Here is a 22,572-nt window from a genome sequence, read left to right as displayed (position 1 = left end):
TCGGATGGTAAATTTTCTAGTTCTGGCTCTGGTGCTGTGGAATCTGGGACTGGACAGGATATACGCGTGACTTTGGATAGACATTGACTGTGACAAGTGTTTTCCCATTGAATAATCTGACCTTCTCTCCAAGAGATGTGAGGATTGTGAGTTTGTAGCCAAGGAAACCCGAGAATGATGGAGTGATGTGGAGCATGGATGACGTAGAATTTGATGGACTGTGTGCACTGGATTTGAGTGTAGGGATCCAATGTGCATCTTGACTTCTTCTGTTATTCGATGAATTTTGCCCTCACCGAGGGGTCGTCCGTCTAGCGCCTCCACTGTCAGAGAGGAATGACAGGGATTCAATTGTGGTTTACACTGTACAGCAAATTTGTGAGAGATGAAGTTCCCCACTGCTCCTGAGTCTATTTTCTGTTATTTTTCTGTTATATCTACGGGAGCCTCCTCTGTAACAACTATAGTGCATATAAGTTGTATAGCCCACATGCTTTTATTTCAGCCATCATTTACTTGAACTGATTTGGAAAAAAAGATGCAGTTTAAGTGAATGGTGAGTAAGTATATCACTCCCCGTCATTTTGCCCAACATCTCGATTCCATGGAAGAAATATATATATATATATATATATATATACACACTTGTTACCAACAGGTTACATGCTTATTCAAACCACGGTAATATATATATTATACACTGAACAAAACCAGTCAGTATCTGGTGTGACCACCATTTGCCTCACGCAGTGCAACACATCTCCTTCGCATAGAGTTGATCAGGTTGTTGATTGTGGCCTGTGAAATGTTGGTCCACTCCTCCTCAATGGCTGTGCGAAGTTGCTGGATATTGGCAGGACCTGGAACACGCTGTTGTATACGCTGATCCAGAGCATCCCAAACATGCTCAATGGGTATCCCAAATCCCATCCCAAACATGTCCAGTGAGTATGCTGGCCATGCAAGAACTGGGATGTTTTCAGTTTCCAGGAATTGTGTACAGTTCCCAGTTCTTGCACGGTATCTCTGTGCATTCAAAATGCCATCAATAAACCTGTGTTCGTTGTCCATAACATACGCCTGCCCATACCATAACCCATTGCCACCATGGGCCACTCGATCCACAACGTTGACATCAGCAAACCGCTTACCCACACGACGCTAGGGGTGGGAGAAAAAATCGATTCTTAGATACATCGCGATGCGGACGTGGACGATTCTGAATCGATTCACAAATGTCAAAAAATCGATTCTCTAAAAAAAATTGTTAGTTCATTTGGCCCCACTACTTTATTAAAAACTACATTAAAAATAATTCCTGTTTTGATCAGAAGCCTAGGAAACCAGCCTGTGGACATGATGACATCATCAAAGTCATCAGTGCTACAAAGGAACAGATTATTACAGGGACAAACATAGCAGTTCCCACAGAAAAGGTGTGGGCAGATTTAAGCAAACAACTAAATAACAAAGTTTCACCAAAGAACCTTTATACTACTGTGAAGACAAAGAGGCACAATATATGGCAAATCCTTGAGCTATGCAAAATCGACACAGATATCCAAGATCAAGGTCCAAACAGTGGCAGCTTACAAGAAAGCTCATCAGATTTTTATCCAGCAATGTCAAAGGCAGACACAAATCAGCAAAGTCAATGCTATGACATTAAATTTGAGATCACCCTTACGAAAAAGTATACTACAAGTTCATTTTATGAAGTATACTTAAGTAATGTTATATAGTAATAGTATATTTTTAAGTATACATTATGAAGTAAGTATACTAATGTCAATATGTACTAGTAGTAAACTTGTAAGTGTACTATTTTAATACCGCTTGGGACTAAATTGGCCAACTTTTAGTAAATAAAAGTATATGTTTAAGTGTACTATAAGCGTAACAGTAGTAAACTTTAAGTGCACAACTAGTTCATAATTACGTTTCTCATTTGTACTGCAAGTGAACTTATGGGTATACTAGTAGTTTACTATTTTAATACTTGTAGCAACTTTGAAGTATACTCTCAGTAAAGTACTAGTTTAGTAGTTTTATTCTACAAGTTTTCTTTAAGTGAACTTAACATCATACTTATAGTTTACTATTTATATATTATTTTTGCTCTTTTAGTGTACTCTCAGTAAACTACTAGTTTAGTAGTTTTATACTGCAAGTATACTTGCAAGTTTTCTTTTAGTGTACTCTCAGTAATATGTGAAATGATAGATATTGATACCTTATGATATGGAAAATAAAATATTGTGATAATATTTTTAAGCCATATCGCCCAGCCCCAAGCTCTAAAGGAACCACAATTCATTTTATGAGTAGGTATGTACATTCGCTTATTGTTAGAGTCCCGATCACCATGTTGAGGTTTATTCTGCAATTAACCAGCTGACTGTGAGTTATCCTGTTTTTATACACAAGTATTTACCACAGAAAGGACATGAAATATCGATTTGAATTGATTTTTTTTATTATTATGTGAGAAAAAACATGAAAGCAGCACAGTTATGAAGGAAACAGGGTGCCAGGGCCAACGTCAATTATACAGTTTAGTGTCAGTGTACAAAAATATTTGTGCAAAATGCCACAGTAAACTAATCAAAAGCAAGTATTCCAAAGAACAGTGTATAATTAACAATACATAAATGAAAAAGTGATAATAGGTAATATGATATTTTATATCAATGTATTAATCTTTTTTGTTTTTATTCAGTATTCCACAATATTCTCAAATGCACAATCTGACACATGCCATTATAAAAGACAGTAAACCAGTCCAGTTAGTAAACCTGCAATATTCCTTGTCAAAAAGCTTCTGGTGCCCAACAATACACAAGAATTATAGAGAGTAAGTGGCACAACATCAAATAAAGGCCAAAAAAATAAAAATTTAGAAACTGCTAAAGTCCACAAGTGTATTATTATAAGGAATATTACTGTTGACTGTTGTTGGCCCTGTCCATCATACATCATCCACATTTCCACTCCTTCCACACATACACAGGCATAATAACATACAGCAACCTCCTAAGAAGACAATGCCCAGCAATATGTAGACCAATGTGGTGGTCCAGAAAGCAAATAGGTACAGTGTCTTATTGCAATAATCGGTCCAACTGCTAATGTCGTAATTAGGCTGGTAAATAGAGTAGATCCATACATTACCTGTAGGGGAGACAAGGGTAAAGAGGGTGATATGAAGCACTTCACTGGATAAATAATTAAAAAAAACTGTAACTGGATAGTACTTTTGACAAATCTGTTTAATAAATGTGATATATAATGTGATCTTGTGATATATAAATGTGATCACGTGATATATAAAGTTCCCTTTCGAGAGGTCTCTCGTATTGCGTAAGCTAGCTTACGCTATGGGAAAACTCCTTTTCTCGAGAATATTGAAGCAAATCTTTAAAACGCAGTGCAGCTGCACAGCATACACGAATAAACGGACAGAGCGGTCATTGGCTGTGCTGCGGCAACTGCACGAACCTATGGTGAGGCGGTTCAGATGCGCGAACCAATGAAGACACTTCGCACGTCAGAGCGCGCCAGAAAAGGGCGCGGCCGAAGGCTATAAAGCGCCCATCTCGAGCCATGTAACACCAGATTTTTACTCCTTCAGCAAATCTCCACTTCGCTGACCTCCGGAATAAAGCTACACGCCGCCGTCGAAAAACCTTCAGCGGATCAGCACCTGCTTCGCAGTTTGAGGACGCCGGCTCTACCGTCGCCGCCTTCAACCCGCTGTTCTGCTGTGCCATCCGGCGCGCTATATCCTTTATAAACGCAATTGTTTGCTCGCAGCTGCGTCACACTCTAAAAGAGAAATTTCTGAGGCGTTGTTTCAAATGCCTCGCATCTCTTGCGCCTCATGCAGAGGTCCTCTCTTCGGTGGAGACCTGCACATCCTCTGCATCTCCTGCCTGGGACGCGACCACGCAGAAGCTGCGCTCGCCAAGGGCGGCTGCCCTGAGTGCGATGCCCTGGATCTCTCCACCCTGCGGGCTCGACTGGCCGTCTTCACGGACGACCCCACACTTCCCGCTCTCTCTCTCCCTTTGACTGAGCCGCGCAAAAAGCAGCGCAGACAAGCGAACACACGCCGGCTCACTCCCCGCGCGTCTCGCTCTCTCCGGAGGAAACCCCCTCGCCGGTCCTGTTCACACGGGCGGATCAGCGCCCCTCTCTCCGAGCGGCGGGACTCGTCTCTTTCGGGGGTTCGGACGAGGAAGAGGATAAGGATGACAGCCTTTCTCTCGCTACATCCGACGTTGAGTGGGCGGGCTCCGTTTCCGACCCCGCGCCGTCAACACAAGCTAGCGCGAGGATTTCCGTCGACACGGAAATTGTTCGCGTGCTGACCAGGGCCATTGAAGACCTCGGGCTCGACTGCTCTTCGCCTGAGGAGCCCACACGAAGCAGGTTGGATGAGTGGTTCCTGCAGGGGCGCCGGCTGGCCCCTCAGCAGAGACCCGCCCCCTTCTTCCCTGAGGTACATGACGAGCTGACTAAGTCATGGAATGCACCGCACTCAGCTCGCCTAAAACCTTCCTTCTCCCCGACGCTCTCCTCTGTGGACGGTGCTAAGGAGAAAGGCTACGAGGCGATCCCCCCCCTCAAAGAGGCGGTGGCCGCTCACCTCTGCCCGCCCACCGATGCGGGATGGAAGGCCAAAGCTTCGCATCCATCGAAGCCCTGCCGCACCACGTCAGCTCTCGCCGGTCGCGCATACGCCGCCGCCGGCCAAGCTGCCTCGGCACTACACACTATGGCCATCCTCCAGGTTTTTCAGGCCAAACTTCTCCGCACATTGGACGAGTCTGGACCTGAACCGGAAGCTTTTAAGGACCTCCGCAGAGCCACAGATCTGGCCCTGCGAGCCACTAAAGCTACAGCTCAGTCAATTGGCCGAAGCATGGCTAACTTGACGGTGCTTGAGTGGCATCTCTGGCTAAACTTAACGGAGATGAAGGACGCAGACAAGGTAGCTTTCCTCGACTCCCCTATTTCCAACGCCGGTCTGTTCGGCCCAGCGGTCAAAGGGTTTGCGGAGCGTTACACCGAGGCTCAGAAGGCGTCGCAGGCACTTTCTCCCCAAACGCTCCAGCTCTTCCTCGAGTCACCAGAGGAAGGCGCCGCCGCCCTCTCAGCATGTGAGAGCAGCGCCGGCGGTCTCCCAGCCACGCCCAGCGGCTGAAGTCTGTAACCGCTCTCGCTCTGCTAAGCGCCGGCAGTTCCCTGAGAGGCGGGGACCCCGACCCAGGATTGGACCCTGCGAGGCCCCCAAGTCTTCCTAGCTGTGGGAAGAAAAAGGGGGAAATTGAGTCTCGCCGAGGCCGGACCAATCTCCCGAAACCCTCGCATACATTTCCCAGTTCCCTCCTTTCAGGCGACTGGAAATGTCAGTACTGCAGTCAACGGGTCTGTTGTAAAACACGCACACCTGCAAACAAACGCCGTTTTCACGGCGACACAAATAAAACACGAAAAGAGCACTTTTCTGTCTGTGTCATATGTAGATCATGTGTCCACTGTAAAGTGCGCACAACTACACACAAGCACTGTTCCCACAGTCCCAAGTTTTCCCCCAGCTCATGCTGGAAGTGTAGTAAATGTAGCGCGCGTGCCCACTATGAAGTGTGCATCCCTACATATAAACACTGCCAACAAAATATTAACTCTCCCCCCAACCAGCGCGGGAGAGATAGTAAACGTAGATTGTGTGCCCACTGTACAGAACGCACCTCTACACACAAAAACTGTTCCCCGATCAGTTTCTCATCCGGCTCACGCTGGGAACTGTATTAAAGGGTGCGCCCGCAGTAAAGCGCGCACCCCTATACATGAGCGCTGTTCACACAGCAGCAAACACACAATGCGACTGGACGGCCGGGTCCCTGTCTCACGGCGGGCCGTCTCCAGTTTTCATTCAACCCCTAGCTATGCGGGCCAGAGCCTGGGAGGCTATCCCCAGTATATCAGAGTGGGTGTTGAACATAATAAAACGAGGTTACTCGCTACAGTACACGGTACTTCCCTTCGGCCTATCGCTAGCACCTCGTACATTTACGAAGTGTATAGACGCAGCACTTACCCCCCTGAGACAGCGGGGAGTGCGAGTGTTGAACTACCTCGACGATTGGCTGATTATAGCTCAATCGGAGGCACAACTGATAACTCACAGATCCTGGCTCCTCAGCCATCTAGAATGCCTGGGGCTCAGGATCAACACTTCCAAGAGCACACTGTCCCCCAGCCAGAGTATTTCTTTCCTGGGTATGGTGATAGACTCTATACAAATGAAAGCGTGCCTCACACGGGAGCGCGCGCTCACCATTCAACGCATAGCGGTATCTTTCAGAACGGGCGCTCTCGCGCCTCTCAAAAGATTTCAGAGGATGTTAGGTCTCATGGCCTCAGCATCATCAGTACTCCAGCTAGGACTACTGCACATGCGTCCTCTTCAGCGCTGGCTAAAACCCCTCGTACCAGCTCATGCGTGGCGATCGGGCCACTTACTGATCAGAGCGAGTCATGGCTGTATAAAAGCCCTGATTCCCTGGAAAGCGACCGACTGGTTGCAGTCAGGCGTGAGTATGGGTGTGGTTTCAAAGAGAAAAGTGATCTCGACAGACGCCTCCAACCTAGGTTGGGGAGCCCTTTACGAGGGCAGGCCGGTCTCTGGCCTTTGGTCAAGCCCAGAGAAGCGCCTACATATAAACTGTCTAGAGATGAGAGCGGTCACTCTATAACTCAAGGCTTTTCTCCCATACCTAAAAGGCCACCGTGTCCTGGTCCGAACAGACAACCTGTCAGTGGTGTCTTACATAAATCGCCAGGGCGGTCTCAGGTCAAGCAACCTGCACACCATGGCCAAGAGTCTCATCATATGGGCTCAGCACAACCTGCGCTCCCCCGGGGAATGGTCTCTTCACCCTCAGATGGTTCAGCTAATCTGGAGCATCTTCGGCGAGGCAGAGGTCGACCTCTTCGCTTCAGAAGACAATGCTTGTTGCCAAACATACTTCTCAAAGAGCAAGGACGCGCTCGCCCACGACTGGCCGAGCCGTCCGCTATATGCTTTTCCCCCCATCGCGATGCTGCCACAGGTCATCGAGAGGATCAGGGAAAGCAAGTGTGCAGTGCTACTAATAGCCCCTCTCTGGAAGACCCAGTTATGGTTCTCCGAGTTGGCACAACTGCTGGAAACAGCCCCTTGGCCGATTCCTCTGAGGAGAGACCTCCTCACACAGGCGAACGGGAAAATTTGGCATCCCCGTCCCGACTTGTGGGCCCTTCATGTATGGCCCCTCAACGGGTACCCGGGTGTCTCCTGGATAGGGTGCTAAAAACCATCACTGAGGCTAGAGCGCCTTCAACCAGGCGCCTCTATGCTCAAAAGTGGGCAGTGTTCTCCAGCTGGTGCGGAGCACGGAACCTGGACCCATGCTCATGCGAGGTACCAAGTGTACTTATTTTTTTACAAGAGCTCCTGGACGCGGGTCGCACCCCCTCCACGCTCAAAGTATATGTGGCGGCCATAACAGCATATCACGCTCTTGTGGCCGGACATTCACTGGGAAGGAATGAACTCATTGTGCGCTTCCTTAAAGGGGCAAGGAGTCTGAATCCCTCGCGACCCCCCTCTGTGCCTATCTGGGACCTCTCCACGGTCCTGGAAGCGCTGAAGGGCGCCCCGTTCGAGCCGCTTCGGTCTGCAGACCTGAAGCATCTCTCGCTCAAAACCTCTCTTTTACTGGCGCTCGCTTCAGTTAAGAGAGTGGGCGATCTGCACGCGCTGTCAGTGAGCTTGAGTTTGGACCTAACGACTGCAGAGCTGTCCTTAGGCCAAGACATGGGTATATTCCTAAAGTGCTCTCTACCCCCGTCAGAGCACAGGTTATTTCCCTAACAGCTCTCTCCTCACCAGAGGACGAAAGAGACGCGAATTTACTCTGTCCGGTCAGGGCTCTCAGAGTTTATTTAGAGCGTTCTGCCTCATTTCAGACAGTCAGAACAGCTTTTTGTGTGCTTTGGCGGCCGCACCAAGGGGCTCGCCGTCTCAAAGCAGAGATTATCGCGCTGGATAGTTGACGCTATCGCGCTGGCTTATGATTCTAAGGGCCTTCTTTGCCCCTTAGGCATCAGAGCTCATTCCACTAGAGGCATGGCCTCGTCATGGGCTTGGTCGAGTGGAATACCCATTGAAGATATTTGTGCGGCGGCCGGCTGGGCCTCGCCGTCCACATTTATCAGGTATTATAACTTGGAAGTTCCCAATTTACATACTAGGGTTCTTTCAATATAAAATGTGTAAGCACAAAACCCCTTCATACATATACATATATATATATATATATATATATATACAAATGAAAGCCCCAATATGAAAACAAAAAAATGCGCGGTTTGCGTGACCAGTCACAATGGAGTCGGAAGAGGAGCAGCGGAAGCTAGAGGTAGAGATGGAGCCGGAACAACAGAGCAGGGCAAGAATGCATTTCTATCTTGGAAATTCAAACAGCATTTCACATTAAAGAAAGAGAAGGGAACACGAAATATAACTGTGCAGTGCAACCTCTGCTTGCCAACCTCCTATCAGCGTCCAACTCTACCTTCAACCTGAAGAAGCATCTTAAAGTAGGCCTACGTTTTTTGTTTTGTTTTCCCAAATACGTGCAGTCAAAACTTGAAATATAAATTCTCAGAAAATTCATCAATACCAATAGTGAAATGTCTGTATATATCCATACTCCCTTAATAAAGGAGTCCAGACATTAGAAAAATATCGGTCTACATGCGTTTTATATTTAATATAAGGGAAATAAAACGTAAAACTTTTAGGTGCCAATCTGTGAATTACACTGCGCAAACCAAAAGTAATACTACTCACCGGATGAAGAAGGGTTGGCTCTCCACAGAACATAAAATATTTATTTTATTTTATTTTTCGCATTCGCATTTATGAGAAAAAAAAACAATGTTACGGTCGTGACAGTTCTCCTTTACGGACGTGAACGCTCTGAAAGCGGCTCTAAAAGACTGCTTTAAAACTTTCACAGAGACCTCAAACAGAAAGGACAAAGCCTTTCTTTAAAGTGAATTTCGTTTTGTATTAATTGTATCTTAATTTTAATCAATGTTTCATCAACCAATTGCCTGGATTTAAGTAAATATAGCAGACAATAATCAGGACACGGAGGCGCCAGTGCGCAATACAGCGCGTGAACTGGAGCTGGTCTCATAAATGAACGCCCGTTTCACACATACTCTGTTTGCAGTGCGTATGCGGTGCATATTTTTTTCCGTACCCATGTTAACAGGTTAGAGCTTTCACACTGCGGTCCATTTATCCGTCCCAGTATAGTTGCGGTGCGTATACAGCAGTGCAGCAATCGTTTCCGCACCGAGTCTATTTCTGCTGTGCCGCAAACGCTGAATTAAAGTGACAGCGCATGGTTCGTGGTCAAAATGAACACAGATTGAGCTGAAAATGTAGTAATTTCATCATAAATGCATTTAATTAAATAAAATGTAGTAATACAATCATAAATGTATTTAAAGCTACACTGTGTGATTTTTACCCCCATCTAGCGGTGAAATTGTATATGACTACCCAGTGAATATTAGTTTCTGTTCCTCTCAATTCCGAGGGCGTTTTCACTCCTACGGTGGCCGTATTATTCCAAGATTAACATGGCTTCCAGTTATCGACTTCGTCCATGACAATAATAAACAATACGTCTAAAATGAATAAAAGTACAGGACAGATGTCAGGAGGTAAACGTCACCCTTGGAATCGGCTATCCCAGCATAATCAGATTAGGCTAACGTTACAATGTGTACAAAGTAAAAGCAATTAAAAATAACTAAAATTTACAGTGTCCTTTTTTATATATAGCTTAAAAAATTGCGCCTTTAAAACTATTCATCACCTGTGATCCGTCGCAGCACAGATTTATGTTACAAGGTAAACAATACTTTTTCACCATTGACGCGAGGATGAAGTTATACTAGAGGTCGATCTGGCGTTATGCACAACCATGCTATGGTTAGACAAGCAACTATAAAACTTCGAATTTACACAAATGAATTACAACAGGCTGAATTACCTGTCGAGAAGAAAGCAGGCAACCTCGGCGTCCGTTTTAAAATCTTTGCTCCTCATGAGCTCTTTCCATCTGGGAAAAGTTACTCCAATATTGACTATGGTCTTGCTGATTTGTCTGTCGCGTTGACGTTTTAATTCTCTCTTTCAAATGTGAGTATGCACACACACACACACACACACACACCACACTATCTTTCAAATCTGCCGGCACTCGCGAGCTCGCGAGTAATCTCCCCCTCGCATTCGTCACGGTGTCACTGAGTGAAAAACGCAAAAGGCGAAGCTTGAATTTACTGGTATGTCCCTATTTGGCTAATGTAGTTTCAAGATGGAGGGGCAACATGGCGACCGGCATTCGAACCCCTCACCCGTATGTACTTTCAATGGCAGATTATAAACTTAAGAGAATACTTTAGTACTTGAAAGAAGTAAATATACATTAATGAGCACATATTTTTTTGAAAGAACTAAGTGTTTTTTGCTAAGAATCAACTAAAAAAGTTACACAGTGTAGCTTTAATTAAATAGGCCTACTGCTTTTTTTTCACAGTCATCTTTTTACTTTAAGACTGGGGTAAAACAATGAAAACTAGGCCTACAGTTTACTTTAACAAGGCGAAATAATGAACAACACTCGTCTGATTCGTGGAGGTTGAAAAACAAGTTATTTGTGGCATGCAAGATTTAGCCTATTGTATTAAAATTTAAATGCAAAAAAAAAGGCATGAGAGTCAGCTGTTTTTGTCAATTTTAAGTTTAAATTTAAAATGTTTGCGATTTGAATAGCCTACATATTAAATATGTTATCACTTGCTTGAACAACTTAATCTATATAGAAGTAATGCATTGATTAATACGTTGTTTAAATTGTTTAAGCTTGAATAGTCTATTAGGGTGTACTCACACTAGGTACGGTTGCCATGAACCGGGCCCGAGTACGATTGTCCCCCCTCCCCACTCCCCCACTGGCCTGCACTCACATAGGGTTTCAGCATTCGTGCCGGAGCACGCTTACGTCATTATGGTGTGACGGTTTCGGGATAAACAGGAAGAGCGGCGCATCGCTCTGAGTCCATCGCTCTGTTTACTTTGTGGATAATTTTGAGTCGTTTGGTCCACAGCCCTCTCACAGCCTGTTGTTAAACATATCTATCGCCTTTGTGGCACGAAAATTTTCACGTAATCGTGCTGCTCGTATGAGGAGGTTTGCGTCACGCGTCCTGTTCCGTGCTCCAGCACGGTTAGCGCTCACACTGCATGCGAACCGCGCCCGAGTCCAACTGAACCGTGCTCTGGCCCACCTCTTCCAACCGGGCCAGGGCCGGCTAATCGAGCCGCGCCCGGGCACGGTTCGGAGCACTCACACTAGTCAAACGAACCGCGCTTTGGTGGTCAAACGCACTCGGGCACGGTTCAAACTGGCTAGTGTGAGTACACCCTTAAAGAGTGTATAGGCCTATGTGTAGGCTACAAAGAAAATTGCACCGGTGACAAAACTTTTTTTAAATAAAAGTTGCTGAAACCTTCTGGATTTGAAATACAAATATTGTGTATGTGTTTGTGGTATCAGTGGATCAGTTACGCACTGCAAACGCATCATATGTGAAAGCACTATAGCGCGTGCTGCTCTCCTGTACCACATACGCACCGCAACACGCAGCGCATACGCACTGCACACGGAGTATGTGTGAAACGGGCGCTCAGCGTATAAGGTAGTAGGCCCTACTTGCCTCACAGACATGTCTACTTTTAAACAGAACAATTCAACATGAAAGAACTGCTCTCTGCATATGTAATCCGTATGAAATGTGCATTTCTCTCTGGCGCGTTCACTAGGCTACTGCGAAGATCGCGAGTCAGCATCGTCAACTTCATCTTTGTAGCCGACACTGACAAAGAAAACACTTGTTTATTAATAAACAATTAAAATATCTCCTTTCTATATTTGACATATTCATAATTATTACTTTTGCCGGTTGTTTGTGACAGCTTTTAGGTGCTTTATTGGCATACGCGTCACCACTGCATCACCGCACCCCCACCCCACAAGAATAGGCCTGTTTATTAAGCAGGATTTGATGTCCGACACTTATAAAATGCAATTCAATGTGGAAGTAATCCAAGTATTCAGAATACGTTACTCAGATTGAGTAACGTAACGGAATACGTTACAAATTACATTTTTGGGCATGTATTCTGTATTCTGTAACGGAATACATTTTGAAAGTATCCTTCCCAACACTGTATATATATATATATTATATATATATATATATATATATATATATATATATATATTACATCATACAGTGTGGCCCTCCTTAGGCCCACCTTTGTTTACCCTATTAAAGCCCATCACTGACTGGCTTGGGTTCATACTTTACTCTTACAGCCCCAGGCTTTTGCTTCGGGCCACTACATGAGCGAAGTTAAGCACGCACGGCGTTTCAAATGGGGTTCCCAAGCTAGCTTACGCAATACGAAAGACCTCTCGAAAGGGAAAGTCTCGGTTACTAACGTAACCTCTGTTCCCTGAGATGAGGGAACAAGTATTGTGTAACCCGCCGTGCTTTGTGCTTTATCTGGGGATTGCTTCAGTCGTTTAAACATCTGGAGTTACATGGCTCGAGATGGGCGCTTTATAGCCTTGGCCACGCCCTTTTCTGGCGCGCTCTGACGTGCTAAGGCGCGAAGTGTCCTCATTGGTTCGCGCGTCTGAGCCGCCTCGCCATAGGTTCGTGCAGTTGCCGCAGCACAGCCAATGACCGCTCTGTCCGTTCATTCGTGTATGCTGTGCAGCTGCACTGCGTTTGAAAGATTTGCTTCAATATTCTCGAGAAAAGGAGTTTTCCAATAGCGTAAGCTAGCTTACGCAATACTCGTTCCCTCATCTCAGGGAACCGAGGTTACGTTAGTAACCGAGATGATATACATGGTCTTTGACCCGAGCATCGTTGGTCTGCACTTAGGCTACGTTCACACTGCAGGGCTTAATGCTCAATTCCGATTTTTTGAAAAAATTCGATTTTTTTTGCAAGGCCGTTCACATTTCCAATTAAATGCGACCTTTTGTGATCTCCTGTGTGAACGTGAAATGACCCAGAAGTGACCCGCATGCGCAGAAGAGTACTCAACGGTCAACGACGTCACTTGTTATTTGCGGAAGTAGCTAAACTTGAACTAACTGTGATTCCCTCACACACACACACACACACACACACGAGCGCGCGCAGCGACCGTTACACACGAGCCAGACAGCAGCCGCTGACCTAATATCAGATTCAGCACAAATAAGTTAACATAACGTGTATATATAATGGCCGTGGGCTTTTATTTATTTATTTTTAATTAACGGGCTCGTCGAGGTCGACCCGTTCGGCAGATTTACCTCAGCTCGACGAATATGCAGTCCGTTTTCAAACCGACGACTACAGAATTATGACGTTTTTCGCGTATCAATGACGTGCGGGTCGGATACATGCGACCTGGCCGTTCAGACTGAAGTCGCATTTCAAAAGATCGGATATGTATCGGATTTGGGACCACATACCCAAGTGGCCTGGGTCGCATTTCAAAAGATCGGATCTGTGTCGTTCAGACTGTCATGAAAAGATCAGATACAGGTCGCATAGGGGCAAAAAAATCGGAATTGGGTCGTTTCAGCCTGCAGTGTGAACGTAGCCTTAGTCTGCACTTTTCTGCACATTCCATGTTGAAATATCCTTGTGGCCAAGAAATCAGCTTTATTATACTAAAGAGTGGTCTCTTATGCCAAGGCTGCATTTATTTAATCAAAAAATACAGTAAAAATGGTAATATTGCAAAATATTAGCAAAATTAAAAGAACCGTTTTCTATTTGAATATATTTTAAAATGTCATTTTTTCCTGCGATAGTAAAGCTGAATTTTCAGCAGTCATTGCTCCAGATCCTTCAGACATTGTTCTAATACACTAATTTGGTGCTCAGATAATGTAAGCTAATCCACTGGTGGCAAGTTTGAAGAACCCATGTGCAGTATTTCATAGAAGACAAACGTGAACAAAATCAAATTATACAAGACTTGGAACTATGAACTTAAAAATGAACAGAAAACTCACCAACAGAGGTTACCGGAAACAATACTAGACAAAGTAACCTGGCAAACATGAGGGCTTAAATACAGAAGGACTCATGACTAAACAAGACACGTGAACATAATCAAGACAATTACTGCATCCCAATTCACCTAATTATACTTCGCCCTAAAAGTATGTACTCTTTTTGTGAAGAAAAGGTACATACTTGTGAGTGTGTAGCAAAAGAGTAGGCAAACTTTGGGACATACTACTTAGTCATCTTTTCCGGACAGCTCTGTTGCTTAGTTATGTGCATCCTGTCACCGTAAACTGCCCTGTCAATCATCTTGTCACAGTTAAAATCCTCCATTCAATCTAATTTCATTTCCAACCGTTTCGGAGAGAAATATTGTAGAGTAGACTGTAGATCTGCCAGTCGTGAGGCTTTTAATGCAGAGACTCCTCATGTGTTTAAAATTTGATGCTTTTTTTTTTTAAATGATGCATTTAAAAGTTAATGGCTAAATGTATCTTTATAAAAGTTCACAATACTGCTGCAGATGAAATATAATGTGGACAACATTGAATAAACACATTTTCATCAGGTTAGATACTGATAATTAACCACTAAAAATTTTATTGAGTCTTTAATTAAATTAATCACTAAAAAAGTATCCAGATCAGATGGTGGACCTGCGCCTGGACCCATCCACAACACATCCCTGAGGTGCCAGCCTCATCAGCCCTGTGAAGGCCTCATCGGCACTGATCCTCAACAAACTTGTCTCCACACCGGCGTGATGACTCTGACTTCCAACTAGATGGAACTGGATAAAATTATGAATTTTCTGATCCAATCTGACTTCTGACCTGTAATGCTGCCTGAATCATAATCATACACTGTTCGCTCGTTGGCCAGAGGAGAACTGGCCCCCGACTGAGCCTGGTTTCTTCCAAGGTTTTTTTTCTCCATTCTGTCACCTTGATGGAGTTTTGGTTCGTTACCACTGTTACCTTGGCTTTTGGCTTGCTTAGTTGGGGACATTTAATATTCAACAATATTATTGATCTGCCTTACTTGAGGTGGACCATGATGCAATTTTCTTCAAGAAACAAACTTTGTTGTATTATTTTCATGTTATCACTGTGAAGCTGCTTTGATATAGCCTGACAAGCCTGGGAACACATCATTGGCAGGGCTCAATCCGAGGGGCGGGATAAACGGTTGTCTTTCAAATTCCCTCTGCATGCAATAGGATAGCGCTACAACCAACCAGAGCGTTTTCCCACCAGCGGAGCTAATTGATAGATTCAATTTTTGCGGTATCCAGTCGGCAAAACTCCGAACACATCTTCCTTTTTTAAGAATGACTTCAGTGCCGTTCTTTGTTCTTTTCTCAAAGAAAAGCTTAACTCCAAATCCTCCAGAGTCGCGGCCAAAGCTGATTCGAAAGACCACTGTTCGCCAGCAGCAGCAGCCATTCTTTTTTTTCAAGTAGCAGGGAATTCACGCGGAACCGTCACAACTCTGCCGTCATTATGTTAAGCCCGCCCACCGACTCTATACACAATGTGTTTGGCCTGACCAGAGTTTGGTTTTTCCGGAGAAAAACGGAGAGTTGCTAGACGACACTGGCTGCAAAATAAAATTTGCTACCGCTAGGGTGTGTCTAGATTTCTAGGCTAGCTTTGATACAATCTGTATTGTAAAAGGCGCAATATAAATAAAGGTGACTTGAGTAAAACCAGGGCTGCCAACTTTTCAGTTTAGCTTGGAGTGAGAATTATGGAAAAGGATGGGGAGTAAAAAAAAAAAAAAAAAACCCTGTATATATATATATATATATATATATATATATATATACACTCACCTAAAGGATTATTAGGAACACCTGTTCAATTTCTCATTAATGCAATTATCTAATCAACCAATCACATGGCAGTTGCTTCAATGCATTTAGGGGTGTGGTCCTGGTCAAGACAATCTCCTGAACTCCAAACTGAATGTCAGAATGGGAAAGAAAGGTGATTTAATCAATTCTGAGCGTGGCATGGTTGTTGGTGCCAGACGGGCCGGTCTGAGTATTTCACAATCTGCTCAGTTACTGGGATTTTCACGCACAACCATTTCTAGGGTTTACAAAGAATGGTGTGAAAAGGGAAAAACATCCAGTATAGGGCGGTCCTGTGGGCAAAAATGCCTTGTTGATGCTAGAGGTCAGAGGAGAATGGGCCGACTGATTCAAGCTGAGGTATGCAGCAAAGCATTTGTGAAGCCACAACACGCACAACCTTGAGGCAGATGGGCTACAACAGCAGAAGACCCCACCGGGTACCACTCATCTCCACTACAAATAGGAAAAAGAGGCTACAATTTGCACGAGCTCATCAAAATTGGACAGTTGAAGACTGGAAAAATGTTGCCTGGTCTGATGAGTCTCGATTTCTGTTGAGACATTCAGATGGTAGAGTCAGAATTTGGCGTAAACAGAATGAGAACATGGATCCATCATGCCTTGTTACCACTGTGGAGGCTGGTGGTGGTGGTGTAATGGTGTGGGGGATGTTTTCTTGGCACACTTTAGGCCCCTTAGTGCCAATTGGGCATCGTTTAAATGCCACGGCCTACCTGAGCATTGTTTCTGACCATGTCCATCCCTTTATGACCACCATGTACCCATCCTCTGATGGCTACTTCCAGCAGGATAATGCACCATGTCACAAAGCTCGAATCATTTCAAATTGGTTTCTTGAACATGAAAATGAGTTCACTGTACTAAAATGGCCCCCACAGTCACCAGATCTCAACCCAATAGAGCATCTTTGGGATGTAGTGGAACGGGAGCTTCGTGCCCTGGATGTGCATCCCACAAATCTCCATCAACTGCAAGATGCTATCCTATCAATATGGGCCAACATTTCTAAAGAATGCTTTCAGCACCTTGTTGAATCAATGCCACGTAGAATTAAGGCAGTTTTGAAGGCGAAAGGGGGTCAAACACAGTATTAGTATGGTGTTCCTAATAATCCTTTAGGTGAGTATGTATGTACGTATGTATATATTACATATGTATGTATGTATATAAAAAACTTATATATATATATATATATAAACTTTTTTAAATTGTAATAATATTTCACAATATTACATGCCCAATATTACAATTTTTGATTAAGTAAATGCAGCCTTGGTGAGCATAAGAAACTTCTTTCAAAAACATTAAAAAAAAATTAATGTCTCTAAACTTTTGACAGGTACTGCATATTATGTATTTTAAAGTTATTTATATAAATTTTATACTAAATGTAATATAAACAGATGTATGTTGTAAAACGTGCAATTTTCACAGTTTTTTTATCAGTTTTAATTAATTGTTCACAAAAATATAATAATAATAATAATAATAATAATAATAATAATATTAAAAAACAACAACAGAGCAATTCTTTATTGTGATTTCAATCATAACATTATTTGGCAATCTCTAAAAAACTAATGATTTTTATCGACTAATCAAAGCCAATATTCACTTGCATATCGTCTTGAATATTAACTCTTTTTTGTACCCTGTACACTGGTTCAAAATAGAGTTGTAATAGCTACATAATCTGAATTTCACATTAATAAAAAAAAAAGTTAATAAAACACATTATATCTTACCAGCGATGAACCAGCAGAAGAGGAAAAGGGACACCAGTGAATTCCAGGCAGTACAGAGACTACTCAGATGAGTTTGAGTGCCATCTTCTGGCTCCTGAGTGCATGGAAGGCAGGACAGCAGACCGAGAACCAATGCAAACACACCTGACACCAGCAGATAAATGGGAATATAGGGCTGCTTTGGACAGTCTTGCAGATGTATTGCACCTGTGAAAAAGAAGGGAGTTGATAGGCTTTTTTATATGCCCAAAATTAACTAATGTTTATAAAGACCTAGAATAATAAATACATACCAATTGACACCTGAGCGATGGGCAGGACAGTCACAAAGAGTTTGGAGATTACTGTGAAACAATTAAATCAGTTAATTAAATAATTTTGTTCGCACATTTCTCAGTTTTACAATAGTTACTCTAGTTGTATCTATACTTGAACAAGGTTTACGCATAATATTTGTGTTTGTATATCCTACAATGAATGCTCTAACACTAGCTATGTAGCTCCGTATAACTGTCAAAGCATTTTCAAAGGAGAATCACAATTAATAACATAATTTAATGAAGCATCACATCAACATATTACGCTCACACACAGAACAACAGAGTAATTGGGAATACTTAGAACAGGTGTGCTGAGTTTGGGAGGCCTGCGAATATTCTGCAATAAGCTTCTGTCTTCCATCGTCTTTACTTCACTCTGGCCTGACAGAAAAAGGAAAAAGAAAGTTTAACAGAAATATATATATATAGATATATATAGATATATATATACAGTGAGGAAAATAAGTATTTGAACACCCTGCTATTTTGCAAGTTCTCCCACTTGGAAATCATGGAGGGGTCTGAAATTGTCATCGTAGGTGCATGTCCACTGTGAGAGACATAATCTAAAAAAAAAAATCCAGAAATCACAATATATGATTTTTTAACTATTTATTTGTATGATACAGCTGCAAATAAGTATTTGAACACCTGTCTATCAGCTAGAATTCTGACCCTCAAAGACCTGTTAGTCTGCCTTTAAAATGTCCACCTCCACTCCATTTATTATCCAAAATTAGATGCACCTGTTTGAGGTCGTTAGCTGCATAAAGACACCTGTCCACCCCATACAATCAGTAAGAATCCAACTACTAACATGGCCAAGACCAAAGAGCTGTCCAAAGACACTAGAGACAAAATTGTACACCTCCACAAGGCTGGAAAGGGCTACGGGGAAATTGCCAAGCAGCTTGGTGAAAAAAGGTCTACTGTTGGAGCAATCATTAGAAAATGGAAGAAGCTAAACATGACTGTCAATCTCCCTCGGACTGGGGCTCCATGCAAGATCTCACCTCGTGGGGTCTCAATGATCCTAAGAAAGGTGAGAAATCAGCCCAGAACTACACGGGAGGAGCTGGTCAATGACCTGAAAAGAGCTGGGACCACGGTTTCCAAGGTTACTGTTGGTAATACACTAAGACGTCATGGTTTGAAATCATGCATGGCACGGAAGGTTCCCCTGCTTAAACCAGCACATGTCAAGGCCCGTCTTAAGTTTGCCAATGACCATTTGGATGATCCAGAGGAGTCATGGGAGAAAGTCATGTGGTCAGATGAGACCAAAATAGAACGTTTTGGTCATAATTCCACTAAACGTGTTTGGAGGAAGAAGAATGATGAGTACCATCCCAAGAACACCATCCCTACTGTGAAGCATGGGGGTGGTAGCATCATGCTTTGGGGGTGTTTTTCTGCACATGGGACAGGGCGACTGCACTGTATTAAGGAGAGTATGACCGGGGCCATGTATTGCGAGATTTTGGGGAACAACCTCCTTCCCTCAGTTAGAGCATTGAAGATGGGTCGAGGCTGGGTCTTCCAACATGACAATGACCCGAAGCACACAGCCAGGATAACCAAGGAGTGGCTCTGTAAGAAGCATATCAAGGTTCTGGCGTGGCCTAGCCAGTCTCCAGACCTAAACCCAATAGATAATCTTTGGAGGGAGCTCAAACTCCGTGTTTCTCAGCGACAGCCCAGAAACCTGACTGATCTAGAGAAGATCTGTGTGGAGGAGTGGGCCAAAATCCCTCCTACAGTGTGTGCAAACCTGGTGAAAAACTACAGGAAACGTTTGACCTCTGTAATTGCAAACAAAGGCTACTGTACCAAATATTAACATTGATTTTCTCAGGTGTTCAAATACTTATTAGCAGCTGTATCATACAAATAAATAGTTAAAAAATCATACATTGTGATTTCTGGATTTTTTTTTTTTAGATTATGTCTCTCACAGTGGACATGCACCTACGATGACAATTTCAGACCCCTCCATGATTTCTAAGTGGGAGAACTTGCAAAATAGCAGGGTGTTCAAATGCTTATTTTCCTCACTGTATAAATTTTTACAATTGATCTAACAGACACAATCACCAGTCAAAATAATGCAATAAGGTCTCCAGGACTGTAGCCTAAAACAAAGGCCAAATACTGAAGAAATATTAACATAGCTAGTTAAGTAAACTACAAACAAACAAACAAACAAACGAAAGAAGAATGCAACTGAACCAGCAGGGGCCGGTTGCATAAACTAAGCCTAGTCTTAAAAGTTAGTCATCAATTTTTTTTGTTTAAGACATAACTTTTTTAAGTCATAAAAACGTAGGCTGGTCTAATTTGATACCGAAAAGTAAGACGGATTACCCCAAACTAACTGCTAGTTGTTTGTACTAGCCTAGTTAATAATGTCTTAACATAATTGCTATGTTCATGCAACTGGCCCCTCAGCAGGGTGTACGGACTGATAATTTGGTGGTGGTACATCGCGAGTCTTTTCGCGAGTGAAATCTTTAAACAGCGAGTCTTTCTGTTGTAATAACTTTGAAGGCATCTTGTGTGAACGCGGAAATGGCAACTTAATCTTGCGACCGAATCAAAATTGTACGTGTTTTATAACACTGAAGTGGGTTCAAATGCCCAGCTTCCTTACTTTTTCCTGTCACTGTTCGAACACTTTTTTGGCTGAAAAACAATTGACGGGTCGTGTGTTAGCAGGGACAACCTTCAGCAAAGTTAAGAGAAATACTTCAGCTACTTACCAAAGCTAGAAAAACTCCTGAATCAGTGGTTGTTATTTATAATTAAGAGAGACAAAGTGAAAGCGGAAACTGACCTTACTATCTAGTACTGGCAGCCTTCATCGGAGGAGGGACCGTTCAGTTTGAGCTCATTTGAAAAGCATCGAACACAACGCACACACACCTTCATGAAGCTTCGAAACCTTTACGAATCTTTTGTTTCGAATCAGTGGTTCGGACTCGGAGCGTGCATGTATTCAGAGCCCGTCTACGGAGAGCCTTGGCACTTCCTATTAGCGCCATTGTATCGATCTTGGTTGCAGTTCCATTAGAATTCCACTGGAGGTGATCGCGGGCGAGTACAGACTGAATGGGAGTCTATGGGGCTAGACGGCTAAATGTGTCTCTTTCACCCGATTGCCGTTGAGAAATCTCAGATTTTATTGTAGGTTTTGCAAGTTCAACATGGGTTATAGGTCGAAAGTTGAATGAACGAGTACTTATTTCTTTTCGATTTCTTACAGGTTGAGTTGTTGTTGCCCATAACACGCTAGCATTCTGCTAATGACGTCAGCATTCTGACGTAATTGACATTTTAAAAGACTTTTTAAAGAAAATAAGTGACTCTAAAAAATCTAACACTCAGCAATGTGTAATTTCTTTGCATCTCCTTTCGAATACAACATTCAAATTACCAGACAAAAAATTATATCCTGAGAAAAGTGGATTTTGAGGGGTATTTCACCATAGACCTCCATTCATTCTGCACTCGCCTGCGAGCGCCCCCGCATGGACAGAGACGTGTTACTGCAGCCAGTCCAGAAACCGGAAGTAAGCAGAGAGTGCCAATTCTCTTCCTATTAGACATTACATTCTCTGATGTAGTCACGTGATTTCAGTAAACGAGGCTTCGTTACGTCATAACTGTTTCGAAACTTTTCGAAATTTAGATGGTTCCTCTTCTTCAATTCTTAATCTTGTTAAAGATATTTCTCATGCCTTTGCTCCCTTATCAGACCATAAGCAAAAATGTTTTAAGCTTTGCGGTCTGCAGCCTAATTCTAAATTGCGGGGCTACTGTAAATTTTATAATAGGCCTAATGTAAATTCAATGAGAGTACTGTTAACCTTGCAAAATAATTATTATGACCGCCGCTAGCGTAGCTAGCGAAAGCGGTCATATAGGGATTGTCAAAGTTTTTTTTTTTTTTTTTTTCGTCACCTTACTGAATTTTTCGTCAACGATACCAGGGACACCGAAGCATCGGGGAACATGAAATTTGGTGGGCATGTAGCCCCACTAGACTTCTAAGGAAAAATTTCGTTTGGTCCCCGGGGGCCACTCCCCCCCCCGCGCTGGGCCCCCCCAAACCCCAAAAAATGCAGTTTTTCCTAAATAACTACCTGAACCGTGGCACCGAGGATGAAGAAATTTTTATGGTATGCTGGTCTACTAGACTTTTACGGAAAAATTTTGTTTGGTCCCCGGGGGCCACTTCCCCCCCCCGCGCTGGGGCCCCCGTAAATTTTTCGTCAACGATACCAGGGACACCGAAGCACCGGGGAACATGAAATTTGGTGGGCATGTAGCCCCACTAGACTTCTAAGGAAAAATTTCGTTTGGTCCCCGGGGGCCACTCCCCCCCCGCGCTGGGCCCCCCCAAACCCAAAAAATG

The 22,572-nt window shown here is 43.5% G+C and overlaps 1 protein-coding gene across 4 annotated transcripts; it reads right to left on the bottom strand.

The window, feature by feature from the left end:
* Positions 1-2,454: 2,454 nt before the first annotated feature.
* LOC307158328 (transmembrane protein 272-like) lies at positions 2,455-21,217 on the bottom strand. 4 transcript variants are annotated; one of them, XM_079870804.1, is made up of 6 exons: positions 20,918-21,129; positions 20,764-20,840; positions 18,456-18,539; positions 18,132-18,182; positions 17,839-18,045; positions 2,455-3,171 (listed from the first exon to the last, which is right to left on the bottom strand). In XM_079870804.1, the coding sequence occupies exons 3-6, from the start codon at positions 18,517-18,519 to the stop codon at positions 2,969-2,971; spliced, it is 525 nt and encodes a 174-aa protein (XP_079726930.1). In that variant the 5' UTR covers positions 18,520-18,539; positions 20,764-20,840; positions 20,918-21,129; the 3' UTR covers positions 2,455-2,968. The 4 variants fall into 4 exon arrangements, with proteins under 4 accessions (XP_079726930.1, XP_079726931.1, XP_079726932.1 ...); XM_079870805.1 differs by having other exon boundaries at positions 20,992-21,129; XM_079870806.1 differs by lacking the exon at positions 20,764-20,840 and having other exon boundaries at positions 20,992-21,217.
* Between the last annotated feature and the right edge of the window lie 1,355 nt (positions 21,218-22,572).

This window comes from Squalius cephalus, assembly GCF_949319135.1.
Source record: "Squalius cephalus genome assembly, chromosome: 5".
Lineage (NCBI taxonomy): Eukaryota > Metazoa > Chordata > Actinopteri > Cypriniformes > Leuciscidae > Squalius > Squalius cephalus.
The sequence above is the reverse complement of the archived record's forward strand: the minus strand, read 5'-3'. Positions and strand labels throughout refer to the sequence as shown.

What these genes read in the sequence shown, in the direction of transcription:
- LOC307158328 (XM_079870806.1), bottom strand. Translation starts at nt 18,519, where the DNA reads ATGGAAGACAGAAGCTTATTGCAGAATATTCGCAGGCCTCCCAAACTC. An exon ending in CATCGCTCAGGTGTCAATTG is followed by an intron (nt 18,046 to 18,131) that starts GTATGTATTTAT and finishes TCTTTTTCACAG; the next exon opens with GTGCAATACATCTGCAAGAC. An exon ending in CTTCTGCTGGTTCATCGCTG is followed by an intron (nt 3,172 to 17,838) that starts GTAAGATATAAT and finishes TCTCCCCTACAG; the next exon opens with GTAATGTATGGATCTACTCT.